Below are 20,519 nucleotides of genomic sequence, written 5' to 3'. Positions count from 1 at the left end.
GACCCCAGATTTTTCTTCAAATGTTCATATGTAGAAAACGTTTATCCTAAACGTACATACAGGTGTGCGTGTGGAGGTTTGATGATCTTCAGAATAAAGCACTGAAAAAACATTTCATGGAAGTCAGGGCAATGTCCTGATAAAAATCTGCAGGGATGCAGGAGTCCTATCTTGGATGCAGTAGGTATTCTCTCTCTAATTTGTAAGGACAGGTAACGTAGTAATGATGGCAGATAAAGACCAAATGGTCAATTTAAGTGGGCCTAGCAATTTTCTTATGGCGGTTACCCCCCTGTGTTCTGTTGAGGGTAGTAACTGCCGCTCCATGCAGGTTGTACTCATGTAGAAATGTCACACCACTTTTTCAACTTCAAACCTTTAGGGATGTGCAGTGTTTGTCCCATGCTCTTTTGAATTAGTTTACTGTTCTAGTCTTCACCACCTCTTCTGGGAGGGTATTCTAGGCATCCACCCTCTCTGTGAAGAAATATGTCCTGATATTGGTTCTGAGTCAGCCCCTCCCCTCCCAAGGTTTTCTCTCTTTCAGAAAAGGTTTGAAGTTTGTGCATCATTAATACCTGTATCATCTCTCCCCTGCACCTCCTCTCCGGCAGGGTATACATATTTAGATCCTTCAGCCTCTCATAAATCTGAGCTGCTGAACCCTGTACGTACCCCCACCTGTGTATCTGTTGAACATGTGCACAGACTGTATGGCGTCACCTGCAACTCTGCGAAATTTCTTGCACTAGGCAGTGGCTGTTGACTTATACAGCAGAATCTGCTGGCAGTTAGCTTCATGAGTGGGGATGGGCAGGAGAAGGGGCCAAGGCAGAAAGATTGCCCATACTGGCTCCCATTCTATAAAGCACCTTAAGATTTCAGCTGTAGGGGATTCCCCCTTTCACATGTGGAACTATATTTCCATGCACTGCATGATGTGAATGAAATAGTTCACTCTCTGCCTGTAAAACTACATTTCCCAGAGCTGAAGGCTTCACTGTACAGTCTTTGTGCACATTCAGATACACAGGGTTCAGCAGCCCAGACACTAGCAGGGCAGAAAGTGTTCGCTGAGGGGTTACTGGAGTTAGGCTCACAAGTACATGCCATCAGGGTTAAGGGAGGGCTGTCCTCTCTGCTGCACCAGCCAACAGGTGAAAGTAAACACCCCAGCCTCTGCAAGCAGCTGGGAAGGGAGAGCATGTACTCCAGGAGGGAGCAAGAGGGCTCCCCATCCCTGTTATAGAAAGTATAAATACAGCACAGACAAGTGACAAGCATATTCTTAGAGCTGCATGCAGTGTGTGTGTGTCACACTGAAATATGCAAAAGCATAGACAGCTGAATAGCAGATCTTTTTCAGCTCCTCAAGCAAGTTTGACACTGATCCACTGAAAGCTTGAATACAGCACAGAAAGCCAAACAGCAGATCAGAGCATCGTGCAAGCATCCTACTGATACATATAAATCAGAAATGCAGCCAAAAAGCATTTTCAGGCACATGTGATGCTATAACAAAAAGGTGAAAAATATGGCAAGATAAAAAAAAAACCCCAAACACCACTTTGTCCAAATGAACAAGAACCCCTCATATGTTCAGAAAACCAATAGCACATCCCATCCCAGCCTGTGAATAAATATAGGGACGGTGTCAGCAAGAAGCACAGCTCCCGTATTCCATGGTACCAGAATCTCAGTTTCCTCAATAATGGCCCCCTAGAAGAACAAAGTGTGCAGCAAAAAAAGGAAAAAAGTCCCCGACACAATATGCTATAATAAAGCATTTTTATTAATAGAAGCATATTTATACATTTGAATCATGTCCATAAAATATGTTGAGACAGCAATATTAATTTCCTAATATAAGGCACTTCCAGGGTCCTGCATGGCCCATTATAAAATCTCATCTTTTGTTTCTTTAGCATTAGGAGGGCATGACCCTCTAGTCTGTTCTGTGTTCAAGCTTCGCTTCAGCAGACTACATTAAAAAAAAAAAAAGCATGCAGCTAAGAATTTTATGCCCCCAAATCAGAGCTTTAGCACTGCCCCACCCCATACACAGCATTCAGCTGGACTCCAGACTACATTCAGATGCCTTAGTTGCCCAGTGTGGCTCTGTGCATCACCTTCTGGGCTCACTGGCATAGGGAATACCCAGTGCAAGAGAAGGAAAATCAAAATTAATTTAAACCCAAAAAACCTAAGGCATTGCCAGAATACATAACAGCTCCATGCTAGGGTTTACTGCAGTTGCCAGATGAAAAACGTGACAACTCTGGAGATAGAGGGAGTGACCATCTGTGCAAGTGTCAGCCAAAGCACAGTCTCAGGGTGTGCGAGTGTCCCTCAGGCACACACTACTCCTCTGCACTAATACGGGCGGGTGGTAGTGAAACTCATTCAGCCTGTGCTAGTGTCAGCCAAAGCACAGTGTCTCAGGGTGTGCGAGTGTCCCTCAGGCACACACTACTCTGCACTAATACGGGCGGGTGGTAGTGAAACTCATTCAGCCTGTGCTAGTGTCATGGGGGTCACTCCCTCAGTCCCTGCTTGTGTCATGGAGAGGAAGGACTCCTCCCTCAGTCCGTGCTAGTGTCCAAGAGCGAGAGAGATTTTTTTTCAGCATGTGAAACAGACGCCTCAGCCTCAAGCTGGAAGTAAACTGGGAAAAGGGAAGGCAAGAATCCCAACACAAGGCCCAAGTACAATGAATGACTCTCTTGAAACAGAGAGGTAGGTGCAAAGTAAAAGAAAAAATGAAACATATTTGTGCATCATAGAGAATAGGAAAATAAGAAAATCAGGGCCTTGGAAATGTTCTTAGTATTTAAATTTATCAAACCTAGAGGGTAGTAAGGCAGACTGCCCATGCTGTTGGGAGATGGGAGCGGCACCATTTGCCCCGACGGAGTTCAGCAGCACCAGCATGGATACCACAAAAAAAAAGGTTAAAACAAAGGAGGTCTTAATGGTGCTCTGTCACCAGGGAATTCTGCCTTTTTTTTTTTTTTAATTCAAAGCACAGGGCCCTATTAACTCAGCAAGCCTAGGGGGAAGTGTTTTCCTTCTAGCAAGTCTCAACATACTCTCTAGAATCTTAACAGCCCAGGGAAAGCAGAAGTCCAGGCCTGATGTGTGCGTTTAAGGGAGTGCTTTACTATCCCACACTAACACCCTCTGCTTCCTGCCCCCCACCCTTTACACTATATTCCTGCTGCTATAAAATGGCCGATACCCGTCCACCCCGGAATACTGATGACTACGGACAGACACGATAAAAGCACATTACAGAATGAAGCACACAGTTCCACTGTTCCTACGTTTTCTGCGATGCCCACTGTGCTGGTCTACCGCATCCACATAAGTATTTCCTTGTATGTCCCAAATCTGAAACTGTGCCCTAAACGTCCTATTCCTACCACGCAACAGCTTATCGGCAAAACTAGCTGCAGTCATAACCACGATCACCTGCCTAAAATTATCCCTCAGCCCAATAAAATACCTACCAAAACATGATTCTATAATTAAATACAAATAAATATCAATGCCACATTCTGTCATTCCCTAGTCTTCCATGCTCCCATGTGAGGGGGGATGCATCTAAGCCAGCATTTGCATCTGGGGGACCAGCCCAAGATCTGGTCTCAGTATCCACGCTTCAGTACACGGACTGGGCAGGGTGTTTGAGGGAAACAATTCCTATTTAGGACCATATCTTAACTGTGTGCCTGGTGGGGGAGGGGAGGAGGAATGGCTAGTGTACACGACCTCGCTTGTTTTGTCTGCGTTATACACCGAACACTTTTTAAAAACAGAACAGTTTGTTTCTTTTTAAAAAGGTTGACGTTCTGATTGTATAAATTCCCTTCCCCTCTCTCCCCCCTCCCCCCCCAAAAAAAAATAAATAAATCTCTAATAAGATTTTAAAATTAACCTGATTTGGTTCATAGTCAAACATTTTGCCAAAATTGCTCAAGTTAGGCAACTTTTAGTCTTTCCACTTGTCTTGCAATATTCCTCTGTCCCTCTACTGGCCATTTGTGCTAGGTGCTCTGGAGCAGACTCGTATTCTGACAGGGCCTAGGGAAGACGTTCCTCCTCACTATCCCCAGGGATGAAGAAGGTTGGGCTATGCAGGCGAGGACGAGGGCTCCCAGGGGAACAAATGCAAGGAGAGCAGCAATGTAGTGTAGCATCTTCTTCAGTACAAGGTAGTGAGAGAAAAGAAGGGTGCGTCTTGTGTATGTAGGAAGTGTGAGGATGGGAGAGCCCAATGGCTCTTGCAATATGTAAATCTTATTTTCCTCATCACCCAAAGTTAATTGTGATAAAAGGAAATGAAAGGATACCACCTTGTTCATCCCCCTCTAGACTCCTTCCGCCTCATGTGCCAATAGTCAGGAGAAGAAATGCAACCTAGCCCTACGAGAGCAAGCAGTCTGTGCTAAAGGAAACTTACTGTAACTAGAAAGAAGCTAAAAGATCTTTTAAATAATGGTTAGAAAGTCTGTAGTACAAATGGTAATGGAAAGACCAAGAAACCAACAACTACTGAATTAGTGGAAATGTAAAATCTATTATCCTCCTTGAATCTGGTCACTATCTGTGGAATCCGTCCAATGTGGATGGGAGAATTCTTGGGCTTCAGAGCCTCAGTTAGTCCCCTCCTTGTCCCCCCTCAGCCTTCCAGAGCACACTCAAAATTTAATCCCCCTCCCAATACGTTTATGGACAAGGTTTTCAGTGGGTGAAAGACCTGGATTCCTCGAGCCGTCACAGTCTGCGTGACAGAAGGAACCGGTCATCAGCCGAGACCCAGAATCTCATGGGGGGCGGGTGTTAGCTGTTTTCTGACCTGTATAAACATTGCCTCCTTCCCCCACCCACTCATGCCAGTCACTTCCTGCACCTCTTTCTTCTAATAAGCCTGTTTATAGGCTAGCACCGGGAAGAATAAGGGAGTCTGGGCATTTTATTAGCTGGCAGGGCAGAAACAAAGCAACGGGTAGTGGGGAAGTGAGTGCTCTGCATGTCTGATGAGGAACAAAAGCTGGTGCAAAGTTAAGGTGCAGGTGTGCCCAGTGTCTTTGGATTGTTACCTTGTCCCTCCCTGACCCAGGAATGTATACTCACAAAACCTCAACACTACCAGGCCCCTTCTTCACAGGTGCACTGTGAGAAGCACAGCACAGTTTGAACCCATGACCCCTGGAGCTCCAGACTGCTTTCATACAGTGCCATGACTTCTAATGATCTCACTTAGAAGCAGCTGAAGTAACAAACCGGCCAGCTCTGATGAAGTATAAAGGGGATCATACCTAGAGCCAAAAGCAGGGTGGGATAAACCGAGCAATTAAGTTGCACATTGCAAGTCGGAAGTCAAAACAGAAGTTTAAGGGGGACCCAGATCTGTGATTCAGAACAGAGCTTTGAGGGGTAGAACAAGTACAGCGGTTTTCAAATCATAACCTGAAGAGTAAGCAAGCATGGCCAATGTCCTACCAGCCACAGGTCCCTAGAGCATGTTAGTTACTGCAGTGCCTGTAGCATTTAAGTCTCTTGCCGACAATAAAAGCAAAATGGGACACTGCAGAGATGGAGAGGAAGAAGGAATGTGCTTTAGCTCTCTTTCGGGTCCTGCCAAGTCTGGCTAGAAATCAGCCCAGTGAGCTGCTCCAGTTGTCCAGTATTAAAACTTCAGCACATGTTGGCAAAGTAATATACATTTTTAAAATGATCCGAACCACCCCCCCAAAGACACCTTTATTTATTTGCAGCTTAATAGGGTTTGTTTTGCTTTCCTTTATATTGTTTATTCTCTAAAACCACACTCCAAACATGGAACGGGAGTCCGCTGCTGGCTGAATTCTGGAACCTGGTAATTCTGTTGCCCAGGACTAATAAAAGTTATCCACAAAACCAGCGGTATACCATTTAACTCAGTTCACTTTTGGCAAACCGTGCACAGAAGGCTATTCCCAGACTGCAGAGTTCAAGTTAAAACTGGGACTGACCTTCCTGAATCTCCCTTGGTTCCTTGGGTGCCTGCACCTGTTTTGCTTGTTCAGAAGGGCCATGGATGGCAGCATCTTCTCCAACTTCCTTGTTGGATTTACAACCATCTACAAGGTGAAGCCCTTTGTCAGAAAATACAAGTGCATCTCCTGATGCTGGCTTGAATGGTGAAGCAGGTGGTACAGGCTTCTCTTCAAGGTCTTCTCCTTCCTCGCTCATTGGGGACTGGAAGCCACTATCATCCCGATTGGATTGTACCAAGTAAATAGAGGGTGTTTCTTTAGAGTAGTGTGTGGGCTCATTGACCTTTGATTCCTCAGTGCTCAGGTTCTCCTTGACAATTTCCAGAACCTTGGATTCTTCATTAGTGGGTTCCAAGGCAGGACATTTCACAGAGGTAGGTTCCGGAACCTGGCATTCCTCCATGGCCGGCATCTTCCTTACAGGTTCCAGGACCTGGCATTCCTCCGCGGCCGGCATCTTCCTTACAGGTTCCAGGACCTGGCCTTCCCCCGCGGCCGGCATCTTCCTTACAGGTTCCGGGACCTGGCCTTCCCCCGCGGCCGGCATCTTCCTTACAGGTTCCGGGACCTGGCCTTCCCCCGCGGCCGGCATCTTCCTTACAGGTTCCGGGACCTGGCCTTCCCCCGCGGCCGGCATCTTCCTTACAGGTTCCGGGACCTGGCCTTCCCCCGCGGCCGGCATCTTCCTTACAGGTTCCGGGACCTGGCCTTCCCCCGCGGCCGGCATCTTCCTTACAGGTTCCGGGACCTGGCCTTCCCCCACAGCCGGCATCTTCCTTACAGGTTCCGGGACCTGGCATTCCTCCGCGGCCGGCATCTTCCTTACAGGTTCCGGAACCTGGCATTCCTCCACGGCCGGCATCTTCCTTACAAGTTCCGGGACCTGGCCTTCCTCCACAGCCGGCATCTTCCTTACAGGTTCTGGGACCTGGCCTTCCCCCACAGCTGGTTCCCCATCCTTGGAGGACTCTGAAGCTTTACCTTCAACTGCAGTGCTATTAGTCAGCAAAGCATCAGTTTGGTCATGGACTGGTATTGGGGCCTTCACCTGGAATTCCTTCACCAGCATTCCACGGATCTCTGTCACATTATCTGGTGAATGGAGCAGTTGTGGGACAGCCTGAGCAGCACGAGCAGAGAACTGTTCCACTTCTGGTTCTTCCTTGATGTCCTCATGTGCCGGCACCTCCATGCATGACTCGTATGGCAGGGTGCCGTCATCATCGTGAATTACTGACACCACCTGTTTAGCTCGGCGGCGCTTCTCCGCAGAGGTGGCATCCACAGGCTCATTGCCATACTCTTTGCTCCAGTCAATGGGCACGTCATCACCCAGCAGATGCAGGCTGGGGTCACTGTTGTGCAGGACCATGCTGTCTCGGAAAAGGTTGTGTTTTCTCTGCACTGCAGCTTCCTTCACAGCTGAAAAGACCAAAAACAAACCTATTTGTTACTGCCATGATCTCTGAATGCCTGGCTTTGCTCAGCACTGTTCTCCAAATATTAGCCCGTTGTCCATCCACTCCCCAACCCCTTCCTATCTCCAGCTTCCCATAGGTGACATCCCCTGTCAAATGACAATTACTGTGTTTAAAGGCCAAAATAAAGGAAGAAACCCCACAGCCTTATTTAGAGAGAAGTGCTGATTAATATTTTCTTAATGTTGCTTTATATTCAAATATCCCTCAGCAAGAAGCTTTAGAAATGAAACAACCATTTAGATTCATGGATGGAGCCGGTTGGGATCCAGACATCTTTTTTGGTTGAACTGGCAAGGTTAGAACTTTGTTGAATTTAGGGGTGAATTTTTTAAACAGATAAAAGCAAAGCAATGGGTCCACAGTGGCTTCTGTGTGAATTTCATTATTTGAAAAATTTTAATTTATTCATCCCAATTTAGTCATCTATTTCTCTTTGGCTAAAGTACATTGATGATGTGTTAATCATCTGATGTGGTTCTAAGGGGGGGGTTTGATGAATTTTTGGATCAACGGTAAGCCAAATTTAAATTTCATGTTCATTATGGATCATCATCATCAGGTGTCCTTTTTGGGTATGTGAGTTTGCTTTGGGGGAGGTGTTTGAGACCACCATTTTTAGGAAACCAGCTGACAGAAATCGTGTATTGCATTTTGCAAGTTTCCATCCTAAACACCTTAAGGAAAATATTCCTGCAGGACAGCTCCCCGCCCCTTCCCCCGATTTCGCCGGCTTCATTCTTCTGTTAGGGAATTTAAAATGAATGCCATTGTTATGCAGAAACAGCTTCTACAGAGAGATTATCCAGGGATGGCCATACAGTAAGCCTATAAGCTGGCACTGTAGGTTAGCTGCAATCTTTTTTTTCCAGAAGTTGCGTGCACAATTTTCAAGATAGGTTTTGTGTGCTACCTTTTAAGCTACATACTCCTGGGTATAATTAAGAAACACTGGCCCCCTTCTCCAAACTCAGAAGACTTTTGAACTACCAGCTATGTTTGCCTTTAAAAGATCATGTAATATACGTGATTATGTGGTTTTGTCTCATTTACCTGCTGCCATTGACAATATTCATGATCATGGGCAGAGTTGTGGTTATTGTAAGGTATGTCTGCTTTCCTTATCTATCTGTACTTTTATCCATCCAGTAATGGGGAAACATTTTATGATCACGGACTACTGTCAGTCAGTCAACAGGTGATTTGATACAATGCCCCTGTAATTTATTTTATGTGGGCAAAACTATGCGAGCAGTTAAGCATGGATTACTGAACATTGTAGTAGTATTGGGCATAATCGATTAGAGATCCCTTTAATGCAACATTAGTTTGAGCAGGGCCATGTGATTGAGAAATTACTGCTCTTTGTTTTTCCGCAGGTGGTGAGTGAGAGATGTGAACCGCATGCTTCCTTCGTCAGGAGCAAAGATTAGGGACCCTTAGTCCAAATCGTTTAAATAGTAAAACTGAATGGGGTGTGTTTTTATAGGTTTGGTTTAAAGTCTGAAGATTCATGACAGTAGCATATTATATATATAAAATATAAACCATGATTAGATGTATGGTGATCTTAGGACTTTTTCAAAGATGGCAGTGATGTGTGAAAACACTGGATATTGGTGTCTTCTGTAATGAGTACTTTTGTTGTTTTATGGAATGGGGGATTTTAAACCAATGCAAGTGTGTATTTTAGTAGGGATACAGTGGGAGCAGATAGTGATAAAATATACCCCTGAAGAAGCCTATTGGCTAACGATTTCAAGTTGAGAATATCACTGGAAATCCTTTTGGGTCAAGCTCTCTGGAGCAGAGAGTCTTGTTTTTGCCTTTGTGACCCAAACTTCCATGGTTATGTGTGGTATTCAGTTAATCTTTTGAAGCAAGTGAAAGTTTTCATCTGGGACCCTACATTTTATTCATAATTGTTCCAAATGGATTTCTAACTGAACAGCAACATGATGTTATAAGGATTAATATTTCCTTTAAGGACTTTATCTGGAAACTTTATATGGGCCTTCTTGACCGATTTAAGACACTGAGGATATATGTATTTGTTTTTGTGTGTGTTTTTATATATATCTTGAATTATGTTTATAATGTTTTGGTCTTTACCAGAATCAGATTTTTTTAAATTAGTTATTTTATTAATTGCTGTATGAATTATTAAAATTGATTCTTGCTAATTTTCGTTCCTGTAGTACACCGGATAAGTCCAGACAGCTGGGTTTTGCCTCCCCTCTAGCAGATGGAGACAGAAGTTTGACTGACTCTGCCCTTAAGATGAGGGGCCACCTACAGTCCGTCAGTATTGAACTGTATCCAAGCCAGATGAAGGGAATGCAACTCACACTATGTACAAATTTTCCCCCAATCGAGCAGAGGGAAGAAGAAACCTGGAAACGGAACAAGAACTGATGTCCGCACAACTCATCTGGCTTCAGGTTCTAGTCCCGCGCAAACACTGATCGAGCGGACTCTCCAAATCCCCCAACCCAACCTGGGCGGGAGTCTGGACTGATCCGGTGTACTACAGGAATGAAAATTAGTAGGTAAGAACCAATTTTCCTTTCCCTGTATGTACCCGGATCAGTCCAGACAGCTAGGATGTACCAAAGCTACCTTATAGAGGGTGGGCCCCCGAGAGTCCCACTCGAAGCACCCGTTCACCAAAACTCCCCTCTGGGGCCTGGACGTCAAGACAGTAGTGCCTGGCAAACATATGTAAGGACTTCCAAGTAGCCGCCCTACAGATTTCCTGAGGTGAGACCTGTTGGCACTCAACCCAAGAGGCTACATGCGAACGGGAAGAGTGCGCACAGAGCCCGACCGGCACCGGCTGACCTTTTGCAATGTACACAGAGCTAATGGCCTCCTTCAACCATGCCTTTTGCCCCTCTTGGGGCCGCTCCACAGCATGAACAAATGACCAGACAGGCGAAAACTGTTGGTAACCTCTAAGTAATGTAACAGTGCCTGTCTGACATCCAACTTCCTCAAATCCCTGGAATGAGGGGTTGACTCATCCGAAACTGGGAAGGAAGTTCCACAGTGATTCAAATGGAATGGCAACACCACCTTAGGTGGAAAAGAGGGAACCGTCCTCAAAGACACTCCCGTATCCGTAATCCGCAGGAAAGGTTCGCAACAAGACGAGGCCTGAAACTCAGACACCTGCCGGGCTGAGGAAACAGCCACCAGAAAAACCACTTTCAAAGTTAGATCCTTAAGCATAGCCCGCTTCAAAGGTTCGAAAGGTGGCGCACACATAGCCCTCAAGACCAGATTAAGACTCCAGGAGGGACAAGGATTCTGAACGGGAGGCAGTAAATGCTTCATTCCCCGAAGGAAGCAAACCTCGTCCGGATGAGACGTCAAACGAACTCCGCGCACCGTCCCCTGAAGACAACCTAGAGCCACTACCTGAACCCGCAGCGAATTAGACAAACCTTTCACGAGGCCATCCTGTAAGAAGGCCAAGACATCAGCCACGGAGGCACGGGTCATGTCCACCCCACGCTCTGTACACCAAGACTCAAACACACCCCAAACTCTGACATACAGTCCCGGAAAACATCTACTTCCCTAGTGTAAGAGTAGAAATCACCGCCTCCGAATAACCCTTATTCCTTAGGCGTTCCCTCTCAAAAGCCAGGCTGTGAGACAGAAGCGATCTGCCACTTCCAAATAAAAGGGCCCTTGTCGAAGAAGGTCCAGCAAGCTCGGAAATCACAAAGGACCGTCCACGGCTAGGTTCACCAGGTCTGCAAACCACAGGCACCTCGGCCATTCCGAAGCCATGAGAATTGTGTCTCCTTGATGTGGCGTAACAACTTGCCGATCAGTGGCCACAGAGGAAACACATACAGGAGAAGATCTGACAGCCAAGGGAGGACCAGCACGTCCACTCCTTCCGCTCCTGGCTCTTGACGCAGACTGGAAAACCGCGGGGCCTTGGTGTTGCAGAAAGTCACCATCATGTCCATGTGGGGCTGGTCCCATCTGGCCCATATGACACGAAAGGCGTGGTCGGACAGCTCCCACTCTCCGGGACCCAACTGGTGACGACTCAGGAAGTCCGCTTGAACGTTGTCAGAACCTGCAATGAGAGAGGTTGCTATGCACTGCAGATGAAGTTCCGCCCAGCTGAACAAGTCTTGGGCTTCCAGGGCTACCGCTCAGCTCTTGGTGCCCCCCCCCCCCCAGCGATTGATGTAGGCCACTGCTGTGGCGTTGTCAGACAGGATCCTCACCAGCTTTCCCTCCACCAGCAGGAGGAGAGCCAGACACACGGCCCTGGTTTCCAACCAGCTGATGGACCACTAGGACTCCGGTGTCCAAATTCCCTGGACGGAAGTGCTATGACAAATAGCTCCCCAGCTGGAGAGGCTGGCATCCGTGGTTACCACCATCCAAGAAGGAACCTCCAGGTCCATTCCGCAGTGAAGCTTGTCTGGGTCGAACCACCTAGAGAGACTAGACCGAGCAGATTCTGAGAGGAAGCGGAAACCGAAACTGCTCTGAAAGTGGATTCCAGCGGGATAGTAAGGCTGATTGCAGAGGTCTCATATGTGCAAAAGCCCATGGGACCAGCTCCAAGGTAGAAGCCATGGAACCCAGAACTTGTAGGTAATCCCAGGCCCTGGGCATGTGCATGGCCAACAGCGAGTGTACTTGGACTTGTAACTTGAGAATTTGGCCCTCGATAGAGAACACTTTGCCTGTAACCATGTTGAAAAGGGCTCCCAGAAACTCCAGAGTCTGGGAGGGAACTAGATACTCTTGGCCAGATTGACTATCCAACCCAGGGACTGTAGAAGGAACAGGACCCGATCTACTGCTTCGCAACAGAGAGATTCAGACTTTGCACGAATCAGCCAGTCATCCAGGTAAGGGTGCAACAGGACCCCTTCCTTCCGAAGGGCCTCTGCCATCACTACCTAGGAAAGGTCCTGGGCGCCGTCGCTAGACTGAATGGCAGGGCGCAAAACTGAAAATGCTCCCCTAGCATCAAAAAGCAGAGGAACTTTTGATGGTCAGGACGAATCCTTATGTGCAGGAAAGCCTCAGTCAGGTCCAGGGATGCAAGGAACTCTCCCTTGCGGACTGCCACAATCACCGATCGCAAGGTCTCCATGCGAAAACACTGCACCCAAAGCCTTCTGTTCACCTTCAAGTCTAGGATGGGTCTGAAGGTTCCATCCTTCTTGGGTACTATGAAGTAGATGGAATACCTGCCTCTTCCTCGCTCTGCAGGAGGTACTGGCACTATGGCCCCCAAGTCGCGGAGGTGGTGGACAGTAGCTCGCACTGTCGCCTGATTTTGTTGATAAGAGCATGGGGAGTGAAGAAACGATCTCAGAGACAGAGCAAATTCTAAAGCATAACCTCAACCAATTAAATCCAAAACCCATCGGTCCAAGGTAATTTTGGCCCGACTCCCTGACAAAGAGGGCCAGCTAGCCCCTGATGAACGGCACAGAGGAGTGGACCAACCTCCCTTCATTGGGAGGACTTTGGACCACCCATGCCCGGGGTGGCCCCATCCCTGCCGGGCAGATGGCTGCGAAAGGACTGACCCCACAACTGCTGTCTGCTCGGGGGTTGTCAGGCAGAAGAGTCAAAAGATCTGGATGCCAGAAACCTATGGTTTCTGCGAAAGTGCGTGCGAGAGGGAAAGGGGTTCCTTGGCTTCGGCTTGTCCTCAGGCAATTTGTGAACCTTCTTCTCTCCCAAGGACTTGATCATCTCCTCCAACTCCTTGCCAAACAGCAGCTTACCCTTAAAAGGTAAAGAACCCAGCTGCGCCTTGGACGAGATGTCCACCAACCAATTCCTTAACCAAAGAAGCCTGCGAGCAGAAACCGCAGAAATTATAGTTATTGCCAAGGTTCTCAAGAGGTCATCCAGCGTATGGGCACTGTAGGCGACCATGGCCTCCAGCCAATCAACCTGGATAGCCTCGCAGCAGACAAGGATTTCCATCTGAAGCTGCTGTGCCCAGTGAAGGCCTGCCCGCAACATAAAACTGCTGCACATAGCGGCCCGAACCCCAAGGGTGGAGACCTCAAAAATCTTCTTGAGGTGAACCTCCAGCTTCCTATCCTGAAGATCCTTTAGTGCAGCAGCACCAGTGACAGGAAGGTAGTTTTTTTGGTCACAGCAGACACAGCCGCATCCACCCTAGGAAACTTGAGAAGGTCCAGCGCTTCCTCAGGGAGCAGATATAATTTGTCCATGGCCTTGCTAATCTTCAAGCCAGCATCTGGAGTGTCCCATTCCCGGAAGAGCAGGGCGGTGACTGAGCAGTGAAAAGGAAAGTTCTGATCCAGGCCCCCCAAGGCCCAACATCACAGGATCCACCGTGCCCAGGGTCTCAATGTCAGGAGGGGCCTCGATGCCCAGTTCCTCTAAAATGGCAGGAATCAGCGGAGCCAGTTCCTCTTTACGAAAGAAGCGCACTACCCTGGGATTATCGCAGTCAACCGCTGGGAGATCCTCCGGCACAGCCATCACCCCTAAGGGAACCAAAGGCTGCATGCTGTTCACTGGGCACTGCAGGCGGCGAAGACCTCAAGGGACGACTAACCCATGAGGCCCTGAGAGGATTAGGGGCCCCAGCGCCCATATCCCGCGCACACTTAAAATGCTTGGCTACACGGGAGGAGTCCCCCTTCTGGCCGCTGCGCCTGGATTTCCTGGCCTTGAACAGTTTGTGCAGGAGCCACACAAAGTTTGCCGAATTGGAAGAAGAGGAATCTGAGGTCTCATCGGGCTCCCCAGACAAAGAAAAATCTTCAAAGGCCACGTTTCGGCCCTCCCTGGGGCCCTCAAGCCGCGGCTAAACACAGTGAGCTTTGGTGACTGGCTCCTTACTCCCCTTGCAGGGTGAGTGAACTGGGCTCCCCGGTGTCAAACCTGGTGGCAGCAAGCAGTGAGCTCCAAGGTTTCAGACCCTCTGCTCAGATGCCTCAATACCAGGGGGGATTGTCCCCTCTGGACCTGACTACCCCCTGGGAGGCTGTAGATTAAGAGTAAAGAATTCTCAATTTCTGTCAGACTGCAGGATTTTCCACCTCCATCAACTGCTGGAGACAGAGAAATACTGACAGACTGCAGGTGGCACCTCATCTTAAGGGCAGAGTCAGTCAAACTTCTGTCTCCATCTGCTAGAGGGGAGGCAAAACCCAGATGTCTGGACTGATCCGGGTATGTAGAGGGACGTATAAATTATTTTTGATTAAAATGTTTTGAAGGTTTATGTTAAAACAAAACGTTATGTTCATGTATATATTGATTGACTGATGTATTTACATATTTTTTTTTATATTCACCAATTCCCAGCCCATACAAAGGATCCCATTCTAAAAGTGTCATTAAATCCATCTTGATGCCAATCTAAAGGCAGAGTAATAACGTAACCATACTGCAATCCTAAATCCAATCAGTCATCCTAGCAACAATCTAATCAGAGGGCAAATGCTAAAGTCATGCCTGCATCATGGTAGGGAGATCACAGCAACGCAGTTCTCAAATCTACCCCCTTCCTTATGGCAGCAGTATAACACCAGCTTTCTCCACCCACGCCACTGCTGTTTTCCACAATTATCTGGTCCCCAGGTGGTGGGACAGACACAAACAGACTCTTACCTTGCATTATGTCCTTCATGACAGACTGCAGCACCACCTCCTCATAGGTGTTCTCCACCAAGATAAAGCGAGCAAAATCCTCAAAAATCAGCTCCTGGAACCTTGGCAAGTCCTGCCAGAGAAAAGTGGGCACTGGCTATAAGCAGGATGATCATCCAGCCACAAGGCTGTTTTCCCAAACACCAAAGCCTGTTCTAGTTAGATGTTCACACACACGCACGCCATCACAGTCAGGTCTGTTCACATTGGTTTCAGTGTCATAGTCTGCACAGTTTGCAAGTCAAAGATAAAGCCATACAGTGCTGAAGGGTACCAATGGACCAGCCTAAGGCCTATACATCTGACCAGCATCCGGGGACCCAGGCCCCACCAGCCAGAGATAGGGCAGTGCAGCTGGTGGGGAGCTCAGGCCCAGCAGCACCAGGGAAACTGAGCAGAGCAACTGGCAAGGAGCCCAGGCCTTGCCCAACCAAGTATAGGAGCTGCTGGAGGATGAGGTGGGGGTTGTCAAGGAGCCAGGTTGGAAGTAAGGACCAGAAAAGGCGGCAAAGAAGGGGAAGGAGGAGGTTAAATAAGGTAGGGGAGGAGCATGGGAGTGAAAAGGAGAATAAATTTATCTCTTTACATCTATTTTTCTAGTCTTTTAGAGGGTAATTTTAAAAGGCATTTCTCACAGGTAAAGCCGAGCTTACTCCTGGATGTTTCCTTTTATAAAACTGCATGCATAAGACCTGTATGCACACACTTTTGCCTGCATTCGGGAGATGTTCCAGGGGCAGGGGTTTTCATTTGCCTACATCCTTATTGATTTTAAAAGCATGTACATCAATTTTCAGGGCAAAACTATCTGTGTTGAAAAGTAGGTGTATAATTTGAGTACACAGTTTTGCCAGGGTTTTGTTTTTTTTTTTCAAAGCAAACTTGTGCACACAAGTTCACTATGAAAGTTGATGTGACTGATATAAGCTGTTACAAAGTGATCCCTTAATGACAGGCTTTCCTGATAGTAGCATGGTACGTGACAGCACTCGCGCACTCCCCCAGGTAACATTACAGTGTGCCAACTGATCTGGGGACAAGGTTCTCAACATGGTTATTCCCAGGGAATTTCAGGGAACTGTTCTGAGTTTCAGCTTCTACCAAAGAAGAACCTTGATTGATATGGAGGATGTATAAAACATAGAAGCTTCTGAAATGTCACACAGGGCGTAGTGAGGTGCATTTTTCTTTTAAAAAGTGCTGCTAAAATGACATCCTGGGACTGGCAGAGGCTTCCTCCTGGTGGCTCTGGCCCAATGGTTTCTTACCGATTTGCAAGTTGGCGCCAGCTTCTTCAGCAGGAAGGGTATGATGATCTGGAGCAGAGCTTCCCGGAAGAACTTCTTCCGCACACTGCTGCTGTCATAGTCGTATTTCTAGAGGGATAATGTGGGAAGAAAATTCACAAGGTCGGACAAATGCCCCCCCCCCCCCAAACCACATGCAAAAGGTCAGAACAAACCAAGCTCACATCCACTGTCCTGAACAGCAAAAGCCTGTACATTTGGAGATAAGTAATGTTTGTTTAAAAAAAAAAAAAAAAAAAAAAAAAGTGCTGCCATTCTGGGATATCCAAAATAAAATCCACACCCGCACATTTTCCCTTGCATCTGGAGCTCAAAATTACAAGTAGCCAACTTTTATAGCAAGACACTGCCCCTTACCTTCAGCACTCGTTCCAGGATCCTCTGGATGTCTTTGCACAGCTCCTCCTTGTCTGCAGATTTCTCCAGTTCCTGGTGCAGCAGCTGCTCAAAGGTGTAAATGGAATTGTCCATTTGCTAGGGAGCGGGAGGAAAGTAGGCAGGGTAAGCCAGTGAACAAGTAGGGAAGTGCCACAATGTGCTTTTCACACCTAGCACTGCAGCTTCAAATGTGCCAATACTCCTGTGTATCCAGGAGATATTGTGGCAGGTTTTGAGATCACCTACATCCCAAACCTCAAACAACCCCTACTTTTACGTTTTCCCATTATATACTTTGATTTAAAATAAAACCTAAACAATTTTTTCCTAAAATAAAAAGGTCACTACCTCCCCATGCCTTTTTTTTTTTTAATTTTTTTAATATGCTGGAAATATGTAGAAGTTCCAGAATACAACAGTAACAAATACCCGTCACCGTATGGACATTTCACATCATCATGACAACTACCTGGATATGGCATCCATACACTGGGGAGAGATTCAGACCTAGTGCATGAGAGGGATTAAAAGGGCTGGGAAAGGCAGATCACAGCACCTACTGTATACAAAACACAACAGCTGAGCTCATTCTGTTGTCAGCCCAGGAGGAATTGTCTGGTTCAAGTTTACTGTGCTGCCCAGAGCAGGTAAAGTTTATACTTGCCTCTTAGTGACAATGGACAAGTACTGCATGTTTTTCCCTTCTCTCGTCACTAGAGGGCACATGGAGCCCATTCAGAGTCTTGCACATCTATCACACATTGTACTTCAATCACCTGATGTTTCCATACCCGGTCCCCACTTACATCCCCATCTGACCCATCACAAACTGCTGCTGCCAGGGGCCAAAACTCCTGGTTGCTTTTCAGCTAGTCATTTCAATCTCGAATAGTTTCTCCTCATCGAGCCCAATACATATTGCACAAGGGAAAACAAAAAAAAAAAAAAAAGATGTAAAAGCTTGGAAGAATCTGCCACTATGGAAAAAAAAACAAAAAACAAAAACTGTGGATGTATCTGGCCAGTGATGTAGCTTTACAGGCTGTTTAAGCAGGGGACTTCCCCTGTCCCAGCAGCAATGACCTTGCTGAAGTACATGGCCTATTTCCAAGATGATCACAGAAACAAAAAAATGAATGTGGGAAGCCAAGGAGGCAAGGAAAAGCTGGCTGAGAGAAAAAAAACTATACTGTCACAACACTGTGCCTCTTTCCACCCTCACCTCTCCCTTAAACACACACCTTTATCCTATACATACTGGGACATGGGAAGCAGTCATGGCAGTGTAAAATGTTTCTGCATTAGGCAGAACAATAACCCGCAGGCAACAATGAAGAATAGTGGATATACAGACAACAGAGAAAGATGCTGCCCTTAAACTGAACATGGAAGCACCAACTGCCTGGGAACATTCACTTCGCTAAACAGCATTGAGCCATTTGATTGGTCGAAATGCGTAACCTGATTACCCTCTCTTTGGCTTGGTTGGCACTGCAGATTTAAGATGATAAGAAAGTCAGACTGGGTCAGACCAAGGATCCATCAAGCCCAGCATCCTGTTTCCAACAGAGGCCAATCCAGGCCATAAGAACCTGGCAAGTACCCAAACACTAAGAAGATCCCATGCTACTGATGCAATTAATAGTAGTGGCTATTCCCTAAGTCATCTTGATTAACAGCAGTTAATGGTCTTCTCCTCCAAGAACTTATCCAAACCTTTTTTTAACCCAGCTACACTAACTGCACTAACCACATCTTCTGGCAACAAATCCCAGAGCTTAACTGTGCATGGAGTGAAATGGTGCCGAGTAAGTCCCCTGGAATTTGTCTGGACTTAAAAATGGTTCTTAAAAAAAAAAAAAAAATCTGTATATTTTGGCAGGATTTAAGAATTGGTCTTTGTCAGGCACGTAAACTGCCTTGGAAACATAGAGGTCCATATTCAGTAGGGCGATTAGCCAGATAACTTGTCCTGTATATTCAGTGGGATAAATGGCCTGCTGTATATTCTTGCTTAAAGTTCTCTGGCTATATTTAGCTGGAGAACTTAAACATAAATGGCTAGAGGTAGTGCTGCCTGTCTTAGAGCAGCGCTGGAGGGTGCCCGGAGCAGGGCAAAGGGTCCCCTCCTCCTTGCAATAAAAAAAAAAAAAAAAAAAGGTTGGGGGGGGTGGAGATGGGGAAGGTCAGGGAGATCCGCACTGCTTTTAAACTTTGCGGAAGGGTAGGAGGCAAGGGAAACGTGCAAGCTACCCTTGAAGTCAGTAAAATAACTAAGACAGGGAGCCTCTGCTCCATAAAAACATTTTGGGGGGGTGAGAGAGTATGGCCCGACAGGACCTTTACAAGATATTGTGGGGAGAGGGAGGGGATTGCCCTGGAGGCCCCTATATTTGACAGCGTTTGCATTCTTATGACAGTGCTACTTAGCCAGATATCATTTAAAGATAGCTGGTTAAGTAGCAAGTGGCTCAGAAGCAGGTCTAAAGTTAAGATGCTAACTTAGCAGGATACATGCGATATTCGGCTAACAATCCCTCCCTGGAATGCCCCTTTTTAATCCAGCTAAATTGTAGTCAGATAACCACTTATCCAGCTATAATTCAGCCAGGTAAGTAGTTGAATATGGCACATTTGCTATTTAGACAGATCATTTAAATGGGTAATTCAAGTTGCTTTTGAATATGGAATTCCACAGATTCTCCCCACTTCTTACCTCCCTCATGTAAATTTGGGCTCTCTGTTTGAACACAGCCGGGCTGGACACATCAAATCTTTGCTGCAGGCCTTCCAGTTTCAGTAAGTCCATCTTTTCATAGCAGGCCTGCATCTTGACGGGATGGTACGCCAGCTGGGATAATTTCTCCATGTGCTAACAGAAGAGAGCATATAGAGAGAGTGACTGACAGGGAAACATACCACGTGCACAAACACTGAAAGTGACGGAGTCCCAGATATCATGGACAGACAGCAATCACATGGTTCTAAGAAAGATCAGACAGGCTATCACTAGTGTGGGCTGCATCACTGTCTGTACATGGAATATACGTGAAATATCGCACACAGGTGAACGTATCTCTGATCCAGCAGTGATCTCCTCACATACAAATCGTTATCCCAAATCATGAGACCTATAAAATGTTATACTTATGCTGATCACACAATTGCTACATTTATCTATGAACACTGCATGTGGATTGATGACACATAGTGGGACCTTTGGAATCAAACTAAGATAAGTAATAATGAAAATGTTTAATGTATAGGGAATAGGGATATATGTTTAAATTTAAGTAATAAATGGTATTTAGGGAGGTGATTGAACCAGCAAACGAGTGACAATTCTTAAGGTGTTGAGTGCTGATACTGCTTGAGGCCCATTGCGTGGTGAGAGGCAGTGGATGTAAACTTCACACACCTTTTTTTTCTATGCAGTGTTCATAAATAAATGTAGCAATTGAGTGATCAGTGTAAGTTTAACATTTTATAGGTCTCATGATTTGGTATAACGATAAATATCACACACATAGCAAGGACTATGCTAACTAAACAAGTCCAGAACAGACTCCAGGGAAAAATAAACCAAACAAACATTTTATTATGCTGTAACTGCCTTCCCTATGCCCTGG

General features: G+C 46.5%; 1 protein-coding gene across 2 annotated transcripts in view; it reads right to left on the bottom strand.

Annotated features, from left to right (window-relative positions):
• Positions 1–1,771: 1,771 nt before the first annotated feature.
• Positions 1,772–20,519, bottom strand: part of LOC115098164 (niban-like protein 1) — a 165,686-nt gene continuing 146,938 nt past the window's right edge. For both annotated transcript variants that reach the window (XM_029614545.1, XM_029614546.1), the window contains exons 10-14: positions 19,607–19,762; positions 16,870–16,986; positions 16,474–16,581; positions 15,167–15,278; positions 1,772–7,463 (exon numbers count right to left, since the gene is read on the bottom strand). In XM_029614545.1, the coding sequence (XP_029470405.1) occupies positions 6,001–7,463; positions 15,167–15,278; positions 16,474–16,581; positions 16,870–16,986; positions 19,607–19,762 (1,956 nt within the window). In that variant the 3' untranslated portion in view covers positions 1,772–6,000. The remainder of the gene's footprint in view (positions 7,464–15,166; positions 15,279–16,473; positions 16,582–16,869; positions 16,987–19,606; positions 19,763–20,519) is intronic.

Source organism: Rhinatrema bivittatum, chromosome 8, assembly GCF_901001135.1.
Source record: "Rhinatrema bivittatum chromosome 8, aRhiBiv1.1, whole genome shotgun sequence".
Classification (NCBI taxonomy): domain Eukaryota; kingdom Metazoa; phylum Chordata; class Amphibia; order Gymnophiona; family Rhinatrematidae; genus Rhinatrema; species Rhinatrema bivittatum.
This window is presented reverse-complemented; position numbering and strand designations above follow the sequence as displayed.